The sequence below is a fragment of the Bubalus bubalis genome, chromosome 4 (assembly GCF_019923935.1).
Source record: "Bubalus bubalis isolate 160015118507 breed Murrah chromosome 4, NDDB_SH_1, whole genome shotgun sequence".
Taxonomy (NCBI): domain Eukaryota; kingdom Metazoa; phylum Chordata; class Mammalia; order Artiodactyla; family Bovidae; genus Bubalus; species Bubalus bubalis.
Genome location: NC_059160.1, coordinates 59,824,134 through 59,839,488, shown reverse-complemented (window position 1 = coordinate 59,839,488; position 15,355 = coordinate 59,824,134). Strand labels below are relative to the sequence as shown.

At 38.1% G+C, this 15,355-nt stretch overlaps 1 protein-coding gene across 2 annotated transcripts in view; it reads right to left on the bottom strand.

Annotated features, from left to right (window-relative positions):
- Positions 1–15,355, bottom strand: part of LTA4H (leukotriene A4 hydrolase) — a 30,874-nt gene that overhangs the window by 470 nt on the left and 15,049 nt on the right. Inside the window, exons 7-18 of one of the 2 annotated variants that reach the window (XM_006073542.3) lie at positions 13,574–13,646; positions 13,160–13,300; positions 12,314–12,337; positions 11,740–11,810; positions 11,184–11,295; positions 10,479–10,623; positions 9,262–9,365; positions 8,761–8,831; positions 5,773–5,827; positions 4,068–4,163; positions 1,277–1,359; positions 522–626 (exon numbers count right to left, since the gene is read on the bottom strand). In XM_006073542.3, the coding sequence (XP_006073604.2) occupies positions 522–626; positions 1,277–1,359; positions 4,068–4,163; positions 5,773–5,827; positions 8,761–8,831; positions 9,262–9,365; positions 10,479–10,623; positions 11,184–11,295; positions 11,740–11,810; positions 12,314–12,337; positions 13,160–13,300; positions 13,574–13,646 (1,080 nt within the window). The remainder of the gene's footprint in view (positions 1–521; positions 627–1,276; positions 1,360–4,067; positions 4,164–5,772; positions 5,828–8,760; positions 8,832–9,261; positions 9,366–10,478; positions 10,624–11,183; positions 11,296–11,739; positions 11,811–12,313; positions 12,338–13,159; positions 13,301–13,573; positions 13,647–15,355) is intronic. The other variant, XM_006073543.3, reaches the window with a different exon arrangement.

The window sequence follows — 15,355 nt, the reverse complement described above, 5'->3', positions numbered from 1 at the left end:
ATCTTGTGGGCAAGATAACAACTTTTTTCAATTTTACCAAGCATTCCTTTATTAAATGTCAAGCAACCTATTCTTCTACCTAATTGCAACATTTGAATTAAATAGGTTTGGCTTTACCTGCTTGATCCTTCTTGCATTTAACTTCAGACACTTTTTTCTTGTGCTTCCCTACTCACTAATGATCTTCTACTTGATTTTAAAGATCTTCCTGTGTATATAAGATTGCCTTCAATTTATTTCCTTTTCAGCAGCATCTAATCCTATTTGGCTGGCCCATAACAGATAATCTTCTTAAAAAGCTAATGAAATCATCTCAAATTTAAAACATTTAGAAGTGTTAACTCCTATTCCAAAATTATATCTTTAACAAATTTTAAAATATCATTTTTAGATTGCACTTTACAAAGTATTATAGTAACAACAAAAATATCTGTTTAAGATTTTTCTTAAAAAAAAAAAAAAAAGATTTTTCTTTCCCATTCTTAATGTAAAGTCAAAGCACAGGGAGACTTGGTTCTTACTTGAATAAGGGCCGTGTAAACTTCATCCTTCCTTGTTCAGTTGCCATTTTTAGAGCCAAAGGAATTGCTTCCTCCCATTTCGATTGAATGCAGAGCCGTAACCATCTAAAAGGAGGATTTTAGGGGGTGTGGGGTGGGAAATGAGGTGGAAACAGGATATGACAGGCAGATCTGAAAACTTTTGTAATGACAAGTAATCCCATTATAGCTGCACTGCACACCACTTTGTATTATGTCCTTATTCTGAGAATCTCAAATCCTTATATATATCGTTCAATAATTGGAGAAGAGAAGGAAGAAAAGTGTGTTCTTGAAAAATATCATGTTTTAGAATTTGGATTATGTAGGTGCTCATGGGCCTAACATATGCGATTTCTGAAGGAATTAAACTTTGATTCAGGCTTATACTACCAAATTTAAATTAAGAAAGATGGACAGAATCAAAGATTTCTGACTGTTCCCATTTCAGAGCCCATTTGGTTAGTTGTGGAAGAGTGCTGATTTACCACTGGATCCTTAATTCTAATTTTTTTTTAAAGGCAAAAGCTTACAGAGAATTCTAACAAAAACTAATATGATCATATTACAGACACTGCAACTATTCCTTAAAGACCACTATAACTGTGTATATAAATGCAGTGAATTTAACAAGGATTTCTTGAGACTCAAGTATGTCTCACATGCTGCTTCCCCTTTCTCTATCTGTTAAACTAGTTTTCTACTTTCTTCCACAGAGACAAGTTAAAATGATGTACCTGAATCGTATTTCAGAATTGTTAATGGCATTGAAGTTGTACACCTCTTGCATTCGCTTTATGTGCCCCAATGGAAGAGGTGCCTAGAGCAAAATAAAGAAGTATAATGTATCATTTCAACAGGATTCCTTGGAAGAAAGGAGTGGGAGAGAAATTCTTAGCCAGATTAAAATCCTCAAGTGTATAATATAGCAATTAGTTAGATAAAAATAAACAAATGCACACTAAGATAAATTTTGTGCAAACTTATTCTGAATATGGATGTCCTGCTAGGAGGCAAAGTGTCAGTCACTCAGTCGTGTCCAACTCTTTGTGACCGCACGGAGTGTAGCCCACCAGCCTCCATAGAATTCTCCAGGCAAGAATACTGGAGTGGGTAGCCATTTCCTTCTCCAGGGGATCTTCCTCACCCAGGTCTCCTGCACTGCAGGCAGATCCTTTACCGTTTGAGCCACCAGGGAAGCACTATGAGCCAAGGGTTAATTTAATTTGCAAGATACATGGAGAATTAAATGAGAAGTACTCTCTTGAGACTTTTGGATGTGTATAAATACTAACTTTCAGACCCTTTCCAGAATCTTTCAAGTTCTTCCTTATACTTTACATATCTTAAATTTATTCTATTCTCCAGATTCAATCACAGTTAATTTTTTTCCCTCACTGAGTTCCCCCAGTGTTATCTTTGTATGTTTCCTCTGAAATCCCTTTTAAATCATCTATATCCCTACAAAATAGCAGTTTTTAAATTTTTATCTTACAGACCCTTTTCAGAATCTGATGACTAATATGTACCCTTTCCTTAAGGGGAAAGTACATATATAAACACAAACTTATGTGTACAGTTTCAGGGGGTTCATCAACTCTTGTGACCAAGTTGTGTGTGTGAGAGAGCACTCAGTCATGTCTGACTCTTTGCAACCTCACAGACTATAGCCCACTGGGCTCCTCTGTCTGTGGAATTTTCCAGGCAAGAATACTGGAACGGGTTGCCCTTTCCTACTCCAGGGAATCTTCCCAACCCAGGGATCGAACCCACATCTCTTCCATTTCCTGCACTGGCAGGTGGTTTCTTTACCATTGTGCCATCTAGGAAGCCCCTGTGCCCAGGTTAACCCGCCCTAAAGGGAGAACAAGTTTGGATGAAGGAGAGAAAGAAGAGTTCAGTTTGGTCAAGCGGAGAGTCTGTGGTGCCTGCATGATGCAGGCTGAGGAACCATGAGGTAGTCGGTAACTCTCTGCTCCAGCCATGACTTTTTCTTACAGAACCTCACTCCCACTCATTAACCATCTCTGCTCTCACTGACTGCGAGACCCTTCCCAAATCATTTCAGTTCAACTCAGCTCCAAGTCAAGCCAGGCTGGCTAGCTGGTTACAGTCTCATCCTCAGTGCCCTTCCTCTCCAGTGTTTGATGTGCCTGCTCCCCAGTCACCCCATCATTTCTCTTTTCACAGTTCCAGGAGACAGGGCAGGAGGGGCTACAGAAGTGTGTGATGACGGCTTCACGCACTAAAAAATGCTCTAAAGCCCCTGTTGCTGTAAAATGCTATTCCTCATCTTGTATCGATTCCACAGGAAATTCTGTTCAAAAGTCTCCATCCCTCTCAAGGTCCTTAGACCTAAACTCTTAGGTCTAAGGACCTGTCTTATAATAAGAAAGACCTCACTGTGTCCCACTCAACATACAGTATCTCCTCTCAGCTGTGCATATTCATTTAATCCCCTGGCTTTGAAACCTTCAAGTCTGCCTGGACTTCTTCCTGTTAACCTCTAATCCAGTGAGTCCCCAAACCCCTCGCTCCATCCTGTGATCTCCTTCTCCTTGTCCTGTTCTTTCCCTTCCCACCAGCTCCCTCCCTCCTGTCCTGGGCTCCTTCGAGTCTCCCAACTAACTTCACTGCCAGCGTTCCTCATTCCATCCAGCCTCCCCAGCATTAGAGGAATAGTCGTCATAATCACCATTGCATCAGATGACTCATCGTTATAATCACCACTGCATCAGATGAAAGTGAAAGTGAAGTCGCTCAGTCGTGTCCAACTCTTTGCGACCCCATGGACTGTAGCCTTATCAGGCTCCTCCGTCCATGGGATTTTCCAGGCAAGAGTGCTGGAGTGGATTGCCATTTCCTTCTTCATGGGATCTTTCCAACCCAGGAATCGAACCCAGGTCTCCCGCATTGCAGGCAGACACTTTACCATCTGAACCACCAGATGACTCATCGTTAAAAATGTGAAATCCTTAGCTCCTATCTAGAATCACATCTAACATTCCTAGCTTGACATTCAAGACTTGTCACATCGGGTCCCAGCAGTCTTTCTCGTGTTCGCTCCATTAACCGCTTTCCCAAACCCACAGCTTCCTCCTCTTGCAGCACCGGCCACGCTCTGTCATGTTCTGCTCCGTCCGACTTGAATTTCTACCTCCCTGCTGACTCTGTTCTGCTCAGATCAATCCCCAGTCCCCCCAAATCCTTCCTGATTACCCCGGTTGGAAGGGAATCCTTCTTCCCTTTTTTCACAAATGACACCTAAAATTCCTTTTACTGCTAAATTTTGCATGTGTGACTGTTCCTAGTAGCTTATAAACTTTTTGAGGACACGGGATATTTCTTTCTTACATACTTTTATATTCAGCACTGTATTAAACAGCAGGCATTCAATCAACAAATGTTTTTAAGTAAACAAATGAATTTTAACAAATCATTTTTTTCTGTTAGTTTCCACATTAATACTTTTCCTATGCCGTGCCTTTATGCCCATTTTAATTTCTAATATTTTGAGCTAGTACTTACACTCTGGAGCATCTGTGCTAAAAATTCATTCACTTGATGGGAAGAGAAGTCTTTTAGGTCTGCTGAGCTGAATGAATTTAAATCATCATCTTTGGCCTGAAATAAATGTTGCCTGATTATTTACATTCATGTACAACTCAACAAAATGTATTGGTTTATCTGACATAAAAGTTAAGAAAGAGAAATACAAGGAGACATACAATTATAAAAAAATTAAGCATTAGCTATTTTAAATCATTCTGAGATGGCATCAGTGTAAGTTAAAGAGCTGATATGATTCCTAGATCTATATTACTTAAGAAAAATTAGATTGTTAAGAGTGGAGGAAACTTTTGACATCCTCTGCCATTTGCATTATATAGATTTCCAAAGTAAAGAAACACTGCAAAATACACGGCAGGTAATTTACAGGCAATTCAAAAATGTGGGTAAAAAACCATATTACATATTCTTTAAAATACCACACTAAGGAACACATAAGTCCACAAACAGATCTTTCCCTTCATCTCCACATATTCTATTTTCCCCTGCTTAAATCTTGGAAATTGTCTAAGGAAAAAAAAGTCCTTCTGTACTTTTCAATTTAGGATTCACTGTGATTTATCTTTGAGGAAATGATTAAGGAATATTAATAAAGCTTATCAAAATGGGTATTTCTAGAATCTTTTAAAACAGTTTCAAATTATTTTAAACTAGGGTTTCTTTTAAAAGAAATATATGCAAAGGTTTGGAAAAAAAATCAAATAGGACCAAATGAAAAATTCCTCTGCTTTTGCTCCCTGTCTCTAAGTCCCACTCCTCAGAAACCTACATTAATAGTTCCTTGTATATCCCTCCAGAAAATTTAATGTATGCATATACATCTTTGTATAGAAACATTATTTTACAGCTTCCTCCCCTTCAAAATGCCCTTAATATCAGAACTTCTTCCCTTTTTAGAAACTGACCTCAATATTAGAAGTTACAGATCTCATTCTTTGCTTAAAAACATGCAAATTTAAACTATCGAGGATATACTCATTAGTGGTAAAAACATAAAGAGCAGGGGAAAGATAAAACCACAGTTCACGGTCATGGCTACAAGGCAGGGCCAGGTGGGTGGAGAGAAGAATGAGATGCGGAGGGCCATATACTGGCAGAGGAGGTACATATGTGTAGCCAGCCACTGCTCTGACAGGAAACTGTTGGATTTTATATTTTCTTATGTTCATATTTTATTTAAAACCAGAGTATCTTTGTCATGGTTTCTCGTTCTGTTTTCCTGATTTGCCTTACTCCTGATTTGGTTTCTTTTCCTTTTGCTGGCTTTCCCTTGGTTCTCCTAATACCTGGAGCTTTCTGCTCCTCTCTTACACTCCAGTCCTAGACTTTGGGGGAAACTGTGCCTCCCTATCTCTTCTTCTAAGGGCCCCTATATTCATCGTTCCCAAAAATCATTTCCTTTCCCCTAAGAGGCCTATATTCCCCTTTCCCTTTTAAGATCAAGAAAAATCAGAACCAATACCATCAACATCCATCTGTTTTCCCCTCAAATTTAACTTTACACACTAGGGGCTGGTATATGTTATTTTGGACAAACCAGACTGAATGAATAGCCTTTCCGAGCACATGAGTTCATAAGTAAAGCACCACTCCCCTACTTCATTGAGTAGAGACATATTTGTACAATTCAAAAAGGAGGCAAAAACCATACATTACTACTCACAGTGATCCATCTTTGACTCAAGGAAATGCAAGCATTTGTCAGGGTCATATCATAACTGCAACAATGAAAAAATATTAGAGCTTATATTTTATACAAAGCCACATGCTTTTGCATCAATGCCATTCTGAAATTATAGAACATACCTAAATCTCAAAGTTCTTTTGAAAATAACCCCAGAGGGATGGCAATAGGAAATCTTCTACCTGATTTAAATATGACTGATATCCTCTAAGAACACAGAAATCCAAGTAGATACCAATTTCATGAAACACTGGATTATTTTGTTTTTTATTATTGTCTGTGCTGGGTCTTTGTTGCTACGCGAGGGCTTGCTCTCACTGTAGCGAGCAGGGGCTACTCTTCACTGTTGCGTGCGGTCTTCTCACTGCGGTATGCAGGCTTCTCAGTGTAGTGGCTTCTCTTGTTGTGGAGCACAAGCTCTAGAGCTTGGGTTCAGTAGTTGTGGTGACTGGCTTACTTGCCCTGAGGCGTGTGGGGTCAAATCGCTGTCCCTTGCCCTGCCAAGCAGATTCTTAACCACTGGACCACCAGGGAAGCCCCAACACTGGATTATGCATTGGAGAGAATGCCAAAACCTCATAGCAGAGACTGTCACACGCTTCAGCAGTATGTGCTGAAGGGGCTGGGCTGAGCATATGTAGTGTTTTCTGATGGCAGGAGCAGCTGCGGGTACACAGGACAACATGGCAAATACCACAAGGTCCTTGCCGTCGTGGATTTTACCTCCCATGGTTCCACCCATCTAATCATCCACCAGATCTGCCAGTAACCGCTGTGTGATAGGCACTGTCCTAGATGATGGGGAAATAATAGTGACTCCCTTGGGAGACTCCGAAATCTTGTGATTTTGTTCTTCTGTCTTCAGAAGAAAGCAGAATTAACGAACCCTGACCATTAAGCAAAGCAACTTATGTTAAGGTTTATGCGTTCTCAGCTTGGAAAACAAATCATGCATTTTGCAACAATGGAAAAGACCATGTAATGTGTGTGAAATTCTTGTAAAACATCTCTCTTTGTCTGTAAGTCATGCTTGCTTGACCTGAAATGTTGCTGTTAGAACACAGAGGTGTACCTGTCCTGCAGGGCCTAAATGAGGTAAGTTTTGATTAGAAGTGACCACAGAACTTGCTTTCAGACTTTGTGCCATGGGGCAAGATAATAAAAGGGTCAAAGCAGTGACCTTTTTGTTTGCATTTTGTTTTGTGGCCCCATGGCTTGTGGGATTTTAATTTCCTGATGAGGAATTGAACCTGGGCCCTTAGCAGTGAGAGCATGCAGTCTTAACCACTGTGCCACCAGAGAGTTCCCAGCAGTGATCTTTTCTGAATTAAGCTGCCAGTTTATTTTCATGAAGTAGTTAGGCTGTGGGCAGTGGGCAGGACCTTTTGACTGCCCTCGAGCCCAAAGTGGGACCAGAGGTCCTTGACTGCTCAGAATGTAAATTACCTTCAATTAGAACATGACTTCAGAGAAGGCAATGGCACCCCACTCCAGTACTCTTGCCTGGAAAATCCCATGGATGGAGGAGCCTGGCAGGCTGCAGTCCATGGGGGTCACAGAGTCGGACACGACTGAGCGACTTCACTTTCACTTTTCACTTTCATGCATTGGAGAAGGAAATGGCAACCCACTCCAGTGTTCTTGCCTGGAGAATCCCAGGGACGGGGGAGCCTGGTGGGCTGCCGTCTATGGGGTCGCACAGAGTCGGACACGACTGAAGTGACTTAGCAGCAGCAGCAGCAGCAGCAGAACATGACTTAGTACTGATTTCATAAGAAACAGCAGGACAGTAAAAAAAAAATCTTCAGCTGGTCTGTTTCTTGGTGCCTGAAACTTCCTTCTCAATGTAAAAAAAAAAATTAAATAAGGATTAGCCCAGGCAGGCGAAGCAACCCTTTCTTAGGGCAAGGTCCTAAGAAAAGTAACGAGTGACCCAGGTATGAGCCCTGTTCTCCTGGTGCTTCAGTGGAGTGAAGGAGAAAGACTTAATAATTACACAAATAAATTTAAGATTACAATTGTGGCAACAACTGTGAAGAAGTGATCCACAGCACCGAGAAACCCAAAATGGGAGGCTTGACCTAGTTAGAGAGGTCAAGGAGTGCTCCCATGAGAAAACGGTTCTTGAGTTGAGACTGGAATTAACTGGGTAAAGAGTACTCAGGTAGAGGGAACAGCAAGTTCCTGGCTGCAACACGGAACAGTCAGCATCTCTGAACAGGACTCTTGGAAGACCAGGGTTCAGGCCCCTGCTTTAAGGAGTGTGCTTTGTGTAAAAGGCAATATAATGGGTTGATGGCAACCAAAGTTTAAATCTCAACTCTCATTATCTCCTGTGCAACCTTTGACAAGACCCTTTACTCTAGCTAAGCCTAATATACCTCCTCTGGAAGTGGGGATGGTAATTTATGACACTGTTGTAATAATGAACATAAGGCTTTTGTGTTATTTTTCTTACTGCAAAGGTTTTCAAGAAAAGGGTAATATTCTTTTCTGTATCTCTCACCATCTTTGTGCAGAAAGGAGGCACTAAATAACTGTTGTTGTTTAGTTGCTGTGTCAGGTCCGACTCTTTGCAACTCCATAGACTGTAGCCTGACAGGCTCCTCTGTCCATGGGATTTCCCAGGCAAGAATACTGGAGTGGGTTGCCATTTCCTTCTCCAGGGGAATCTTCCCGACCCAGGGATCAAACCCGCATCTCCTGCATTGGCAGGCAGGTTCTTTACCACTGAGACACCAGAGAAGCCCTCTCAGTAAATACCTGCAAGGACTTGAACTAATTTATATTTATAACATTACGGAAATTACTTTTTTGACCCCAGGGTTAAGGTTCTAACACCTAAGAACTCAGCTCTTATTACAAACTAGTAATAGCTTAAGGAAGGCATAAAACTCTTTCAGATACTTTGAGGAGCTCTAGGATTCCAGAGCATGAGAAGGAAAGCTTTAGAATGTAAGCACTTACTTGGGTTTTACAGGGGGCAGTCCAGGAGAGTACAGCCAGGTGTTCCAATCCACTTGATTGAGAATATCAACCTGAGAAGAGAAGGCACACGCAGTTTGCTACAGAACAGTCTTTTCTATTGAAAAAAAAAAAAAAAAAAATCTAAAACAGATTTTTAGGTCCTCAAATGTATAATTCTGTCTACACTGATGTGCAAGATAATTTTTAAGTCTCTCTGAAATAAATGTATATTAATCGGCAGTATTCTTTTAAATAAATAGGAAAATCAAGTACACACACAAATCTCTGAACATATTATTGCAGATTGCTCTGATATAGGAAAATTCTACACATTAGTTCATCCTGTTGAGACCACATTTTAAATAGGAAAACATTCAATGAAAGACTAAGTCTTAAATTCTTGGCCAGTACCACTATCAGGCAACTCAAATCGGCCTAACAAATAGCTTTTAAATAAAGACAGATTAGGCATGCAAAATAAGAAAACTCTTAAAATCCAACCTTATCTTTAAAGTGGGAATACAAGAAATCCTTCCAGTTATCAGTAGTTATGCTCTTGTAGGAAAATTTCTCAACATAAGCCTTTAAGAATCCTAGGAAAACCTCTAAGGTGTTTTAAAAAGAAGAAAAAAAAGAAAAAGTCAATTAATAGATAAATAATTAGTTAATATATTTTTTTGGCACATTGTACTAAACAGCAGAGAACATTCAGAGAAAAGGAAAAGCAGAGAGGGCTACAAGGATAGAATAATGTCAAAATGTTCAAAAGTAGAGGTAGAATTTAAGTTGTACCTTGAAGAACATATGTAATTTGGTGGAAGGGAGAAAAGAAATCCTAATTAGAGATAAGAGGATGACATAAGACACAGAAAAGGAATACACAATATAAATTCTAAAAGCAATGATCCGAGTATGACTAGAGAGGAGGAAAATCAAATTGGACAGGCAGGATGGATCCAGATGAGGAAGGGAATTCAAAGTCTATCAAGTCAAAGTCCAAAAGAGAGTACAGTTATTTATTTAATCATAAGTTTTTATTTTTTTAATTGAGGTATCATTGATTTACAATGTTGTATTAGTTTTAGGTATACAGCAGAGTGATTCAATTATACATATCTGTGTGTGTATACATATATTTTTTTTCATATTCTTTTCCAAAAGAGAGTACTTTTAAATGCTCATCAATGGGGAAGGTTACATAAACTCCATACAATTGTTATTAAAAAGCATAAGCTAGATTTGTAAATTCTATTATGGAAAGATACATGTGAACCATTGTTGAATTAAAAAACAAATGTAAAAAAATATAGGACAAATATATAGTATGATCCATTTTCTGTATTTAAAAAAAGTATATGTACTTATTTGTCTGTTCATTTACACTGAGAAAAAGATCTGGAGCCATATACACTAAACTGAGGGACTCTCACTTGTCACCCCTATAACCTTCTATACCACATTAACTGTTTTCAATGAGCACAAGCTATTTTCCTAATTTTTAAAATATTGAAGAGGTTTTTTTTTCCTTTGAAGCGAAGCAGTACAATTCAGAATTCAGGGGCTATCCAAGGTTTCAAATAGAGAGGTAATGTCAGAAAATGATATCGATTTCTTTAGCAGCTACATAAAGAATGAACTGGAAGGATAAGACAGAGAAAAAACAATCGTTAAAAACTTTATTACTCTTGAAAAAAAATCAGAAAATGCCAACTACTTGCCTGGTCCTCCAAGAAGCTGTTCAAGGTAAAAGAGTAAAGCAAAGCCCTTCTCATAGGGAACTGAAGAATATGCCACGTCAGGGTCTACGTTCGTCAGGTCAACCACGAGTTTGGTGAAAGGATGGGTCTCCCCAAAAGTCTTTATCTGTGGGACACAGAGAAAAGTTCAAATATGAAGTCTGGTTACCACCTTGCAGACAAGCCAGTAAGGAAGTGTTACTTTACTCAGTGTCGTAACTTTAGGGGAATCTAAATTTTAGGAGAATTTAGAGAGTGGTAATTATAGGATATGTTAGCACACATTTCTGGAAATCAATTAATGGAATGGCTACTAGTGTAAGATTCTGTAATATTTCTTGCCTAGACTAGAACAATGTTTCAGTGCCTGGTTAGCAAATTCAGCTCTCAGGAGAGAGCATTTAAAAATGACATAAATACACCAAATAAAATTCAAACTCATTGAATATATTCATTGCAAAGCCCCAGTAAGATCCGACTAGTCATGAACACCACCATACACAGGATAAGGATTAACATGTAACAAGAGAACATAATACCAGCATCCGCTTGCTTTCCCATACTGGTAAAAATGACTTTCTTATTGCCATTTAGTACAGTGCAAAGTAAAGCTGCCTTACAAACTGAATCTTTGAGTTTGACTTACACAACCTGGGATGGATGCTTTTAGAAGTATGACTCATTTACCGAATTCTGGAGTTCTCCCCATCCACCCAGAGCGTGAAAATGTCTAAACTTTTCACCAAACAGTCGTCCACAAATGTGGCGTTCCAAGTATACGGTATGTCCTTCATTTAACCTGAAAAAAATTGAAGAATAAAAACACTGGCATGGCTGAGGAAAAAAGGCACGTGATCAACAAGATCTTTTCTTTTTGGTGTTTCTACAGAGCAAAGCAATTGTAAAGTGTGAATACTCCACTCTAAGCAGACTACTCTGCGTGGCTTCCTTGCATTCAGTTCAGAGCAATGGGAAGCCCAGCCCAGAAGGTGGCAGTGTGGGAAGTAAAGCTATGGCTCTGGTTTTATGTGTCCCTGTGTTAAAATGTGACCACACCACGAACTAAATAGCATCAGCTGGAAACTTCTATTCTATCTGACACTGTGCCAAATATTACAGAATTAAAGAAAAAAACCCTGTTAAGAGATGATAACAAAGATATACACACAATCCAGAGACGTGGAAGGCAGGGAAAGAAATAAAAAACAAGAACCAATAAAGAAGGAATAATAATAAATCTTACCAAAAGTGATCCCAAGTTTTGTTGGTCACTAGATTTCCTGTCCAACTATGAGATATTTCATGTGCTATAACCTAAAGGAAATAGAGGAAGTGATTATCTTAATCTAAAATAATTCATTATGTAAGCATTCTACTTTTTTCAATTCCATGTTGTTCAATTTATTTCATTTTTTCCCTACATTTTCAGTTTTTTTAACATTAGCTGAGATATTCAAGGAATTATTCAGTTCAGCAAAAAAAAAAAACAATTCAGCCAAACATAAAGTATTGTAGAGTTTAAAAAATGGAAATTCAACATTATTTTAAAAATACTAAATAGATACATTACTCCATTAAATAATATTTCATAAATATATCAAGAGATCAAACCATAAAATGTTCTTAAATCTAAGGCAATTAAGAGCGTAGTATATGGCTGATACCTGTTGAGGGTTGACAGAAAACAACAAAATTCTGTAAATAAATTATCCTTCAATTAAAAAATAAATTAATTAAAAAAATAAAGTTGGAAGGGTTCAGAAAAAACAACAACAATGTAGTAATGTCTTGAAACAAGATAATACATTTTAACTTACATTGGAGAGTGACTTGTCACCAGCCTAAAAAAATAAAGAAAATTACCTTAGTATTTCAGAAATCAAATTACAGACTATATCTAAATGACAGCCTATGTCAAGACATAAGTCTGGCATTTATGGTTCACTGTATTTCTGCTATTGTACTCCAAATAGTTCAAAAGCAACATGTATTGAGGAAATTTTTTAAAAATGCAGGACTAAAAATAGCATTATTCTTTCTCTCCTTAATCTTGGGAATTTCCCCAGTACCAAGAGGCCAGTATACTTGTCTCTAATTTCCCAGAAACATTTCTCCTCTTCCATTTTTTTTAATGTACCCTAATTTTCTTTCATTCTCTCCTTAAAACCCACAGTATATTTAAGAAAATTTTGTAGTGTCCTGTGTCTACTATGGTGTGTTTTATTTATTTAGTTGCCAATCCATTACTCACTTGGTTTTAGGAAGGATTTAAAGTAGCTTACAAAGGCATATAAAATATAGCTATATACTATGGGCTAATTCTTCCCTAGTCATGGTAAATGGAGTTTTGTTTTGCTTTTAACCAGAACCTACATGCCAACTGTAAATGTTTCTTTCTCTGGATACACAATCCATCAATAGACTGTTATTACACAACCTTCCAGTCCCAGCATTCCAAAGCACCTTGAACCTATATTATTTTCTCCCAAATGGCCAAGTTAGAAGTTGATATGATGATAGTAACTACAAGAAACAATAAAGTCAGAAACAAAGATTACATAAATAGAAGACTTTAAAAAAATTATTAGGAGCTGAAGTTTCTTCTTATATAGGTTTATGTTTGAAGCAAATTCAACTTTAGATGAAGAAACTTTTACACTTACCAGCAGAGTAGGAGTTACAAAAGTGAGGCAAGGGTTTTCCATGCCGCCATAGGGAAAGGATGGCGGCAGGACCAATAGGTCATACTGCCCCCAAATATATGGGCCTCCCAGATCTTCTGCAATTTTAAGCATAGATTCAGTCTGGAAAATGAATGCATATATATTTGTACATCTTAATCATTGCCATCATAAATTTCTTAAAAGTACACATTGCTTTCTATGAAGGCTATGAGTTAATGATGCTATTTTAAATGAAAATGATACCCCAAAAAAGCATCAACTGCAAACTCATATAAAATAAGATACACTATTTGACTCTTTTACCACATTACTTAAAACCATTCATTTCATACTCAAAATCTTAAATCTACTTTCTATCACTATTATTTTAAAAAGGGTAACTTTATGACCAACCTCAGAAAATTCGTAAGCAGACTTTTCCACCTGCTCTTTCTCAGACCATACCAATGTCCTTGGGCCAATCTGCCTGCAAAATGAAAAGGCTCAATAAAAATGAAATTCAGGGCAAATTACTCACCTGGTTCTAGGAAAGATTTAAAGTGTCTGCACACAAATCCTGACAGAAGTATGATTTACCACATGCTTATGGGGAGGAGGTGAGGCTAAGTAGTTTTTCTGAGGTACAAACCTCCTGTTGTACATGCGGCAGTAAATCTGCTTGTCTATGAAGGGGAGCAGCTTGAGCCATGTGAAAACCTAGACGTTACGTGCCCCCAAAGGTTAGCTCACTGGCTCAAGTAAGACCCTTAGGGATCTAGTTTTTTCTTCCCTCAATCTTACAACTGTAGAAACCCAGTCACGGCTCAATAAGAGGTTATTCTAGAATAGAAGTGGATGTAAACTCTGTTATGCACTTAAAGGTTGATCGCTTTTATAGAAGAATAAACAAACAGAAAGAGAAGGAAATTCTGTCAAATGCTATAACATGGTGCAATAAGGCAGTTACTGATGGACACATATTCTCTGATTCCATCTATGAGTCAAACTCAGTGAAACAGAAAACAGAACAGTGGTTATAGAGGTGGAAATGGAGCTGTTGTTTAAAGGGTACAGAGGTTCAATTTTTCAAGATGAAAAAGTTTTGGAGATTTGTTTCAATAATGACACAAGTGACTACTGAACTATACATTAAAGCTAGTTATTATAATTTTGTGTTTGTCTTTTAAAACCACAATTTAAATAAAAGGAAGAAACAAATATAACTATATACACATATAGGACTATAACTCAAACATTTTTTTAATCTAAATTTCATCTTGAAAATTGTATGCAATGCAAACCCCAAACAATAAGACTTAGCCTTGATATTCTTCCCCAGAAAGGCAGTGGACTCTAAGGCAATGCCTCTCAAACATCAATGTGCTTACAATTATTTGGAGAGCTTGTGCAAATACAAAGTTTGATGTAGTAGGTCTGGGATAGGACCCAAGGACTTGTCTTTCTTACTCCTTTTTAAAAATATTTATTTATTTGGCTGTGCCAGGCCATAGTTGCAACATGTGGGATCTAGTTCCTCAACCAGGGATTGAACCCAGGCCCCCTGCATTGGGAAAATGGAGTCTTAGCCACTGGACCACCAGGGAAGTTCTTGCATTTCTAACTAACTCCCAGGAGATGCCAAAGCTATTGATCTGTAGACCACTGTGAGTAGAAATGGTAACCAGGGCTATGTAATATAAATTAATGACAGCTGCAAATGTGAGCTACGTGTGTAATTTTAAATTGTCTAGTAGCCACATTTAAAAAAAAAAAAAAGGCAAAATGAAGAGGGTGAAATCGGTTTTAATACTATATTTTGTTTAACCCAATACACCAAAAATATTATCATTTTGACATGTAATCGGCATAAAAGATTATTAGTAGAATATTTTGCATTCTTTTTTTTCATATTAAGTCTTTAGAAATCCAGTGTGTGGTTTACACTTGTAGCACATCAAGCCTCAGGTGGTTAGTGGCTGCTCCTGCAGACAGCAGAGTTCTAAGCTACAGGGGCTCCAACATCAGATGGCCTAGGATGGGTCCCAGCTCGAATATTTTCTAGCTATGCTACTCTGACCCAGTTATTTAAACTCACTGAGTTTTTTTTATTGGTAAAATGAGAAAGAGTAATTGTATTCATTTCACAGAGTTGTGAGGATTCAAGAGGATGATGCTCTGGAAAGTGAAAATGAAAGT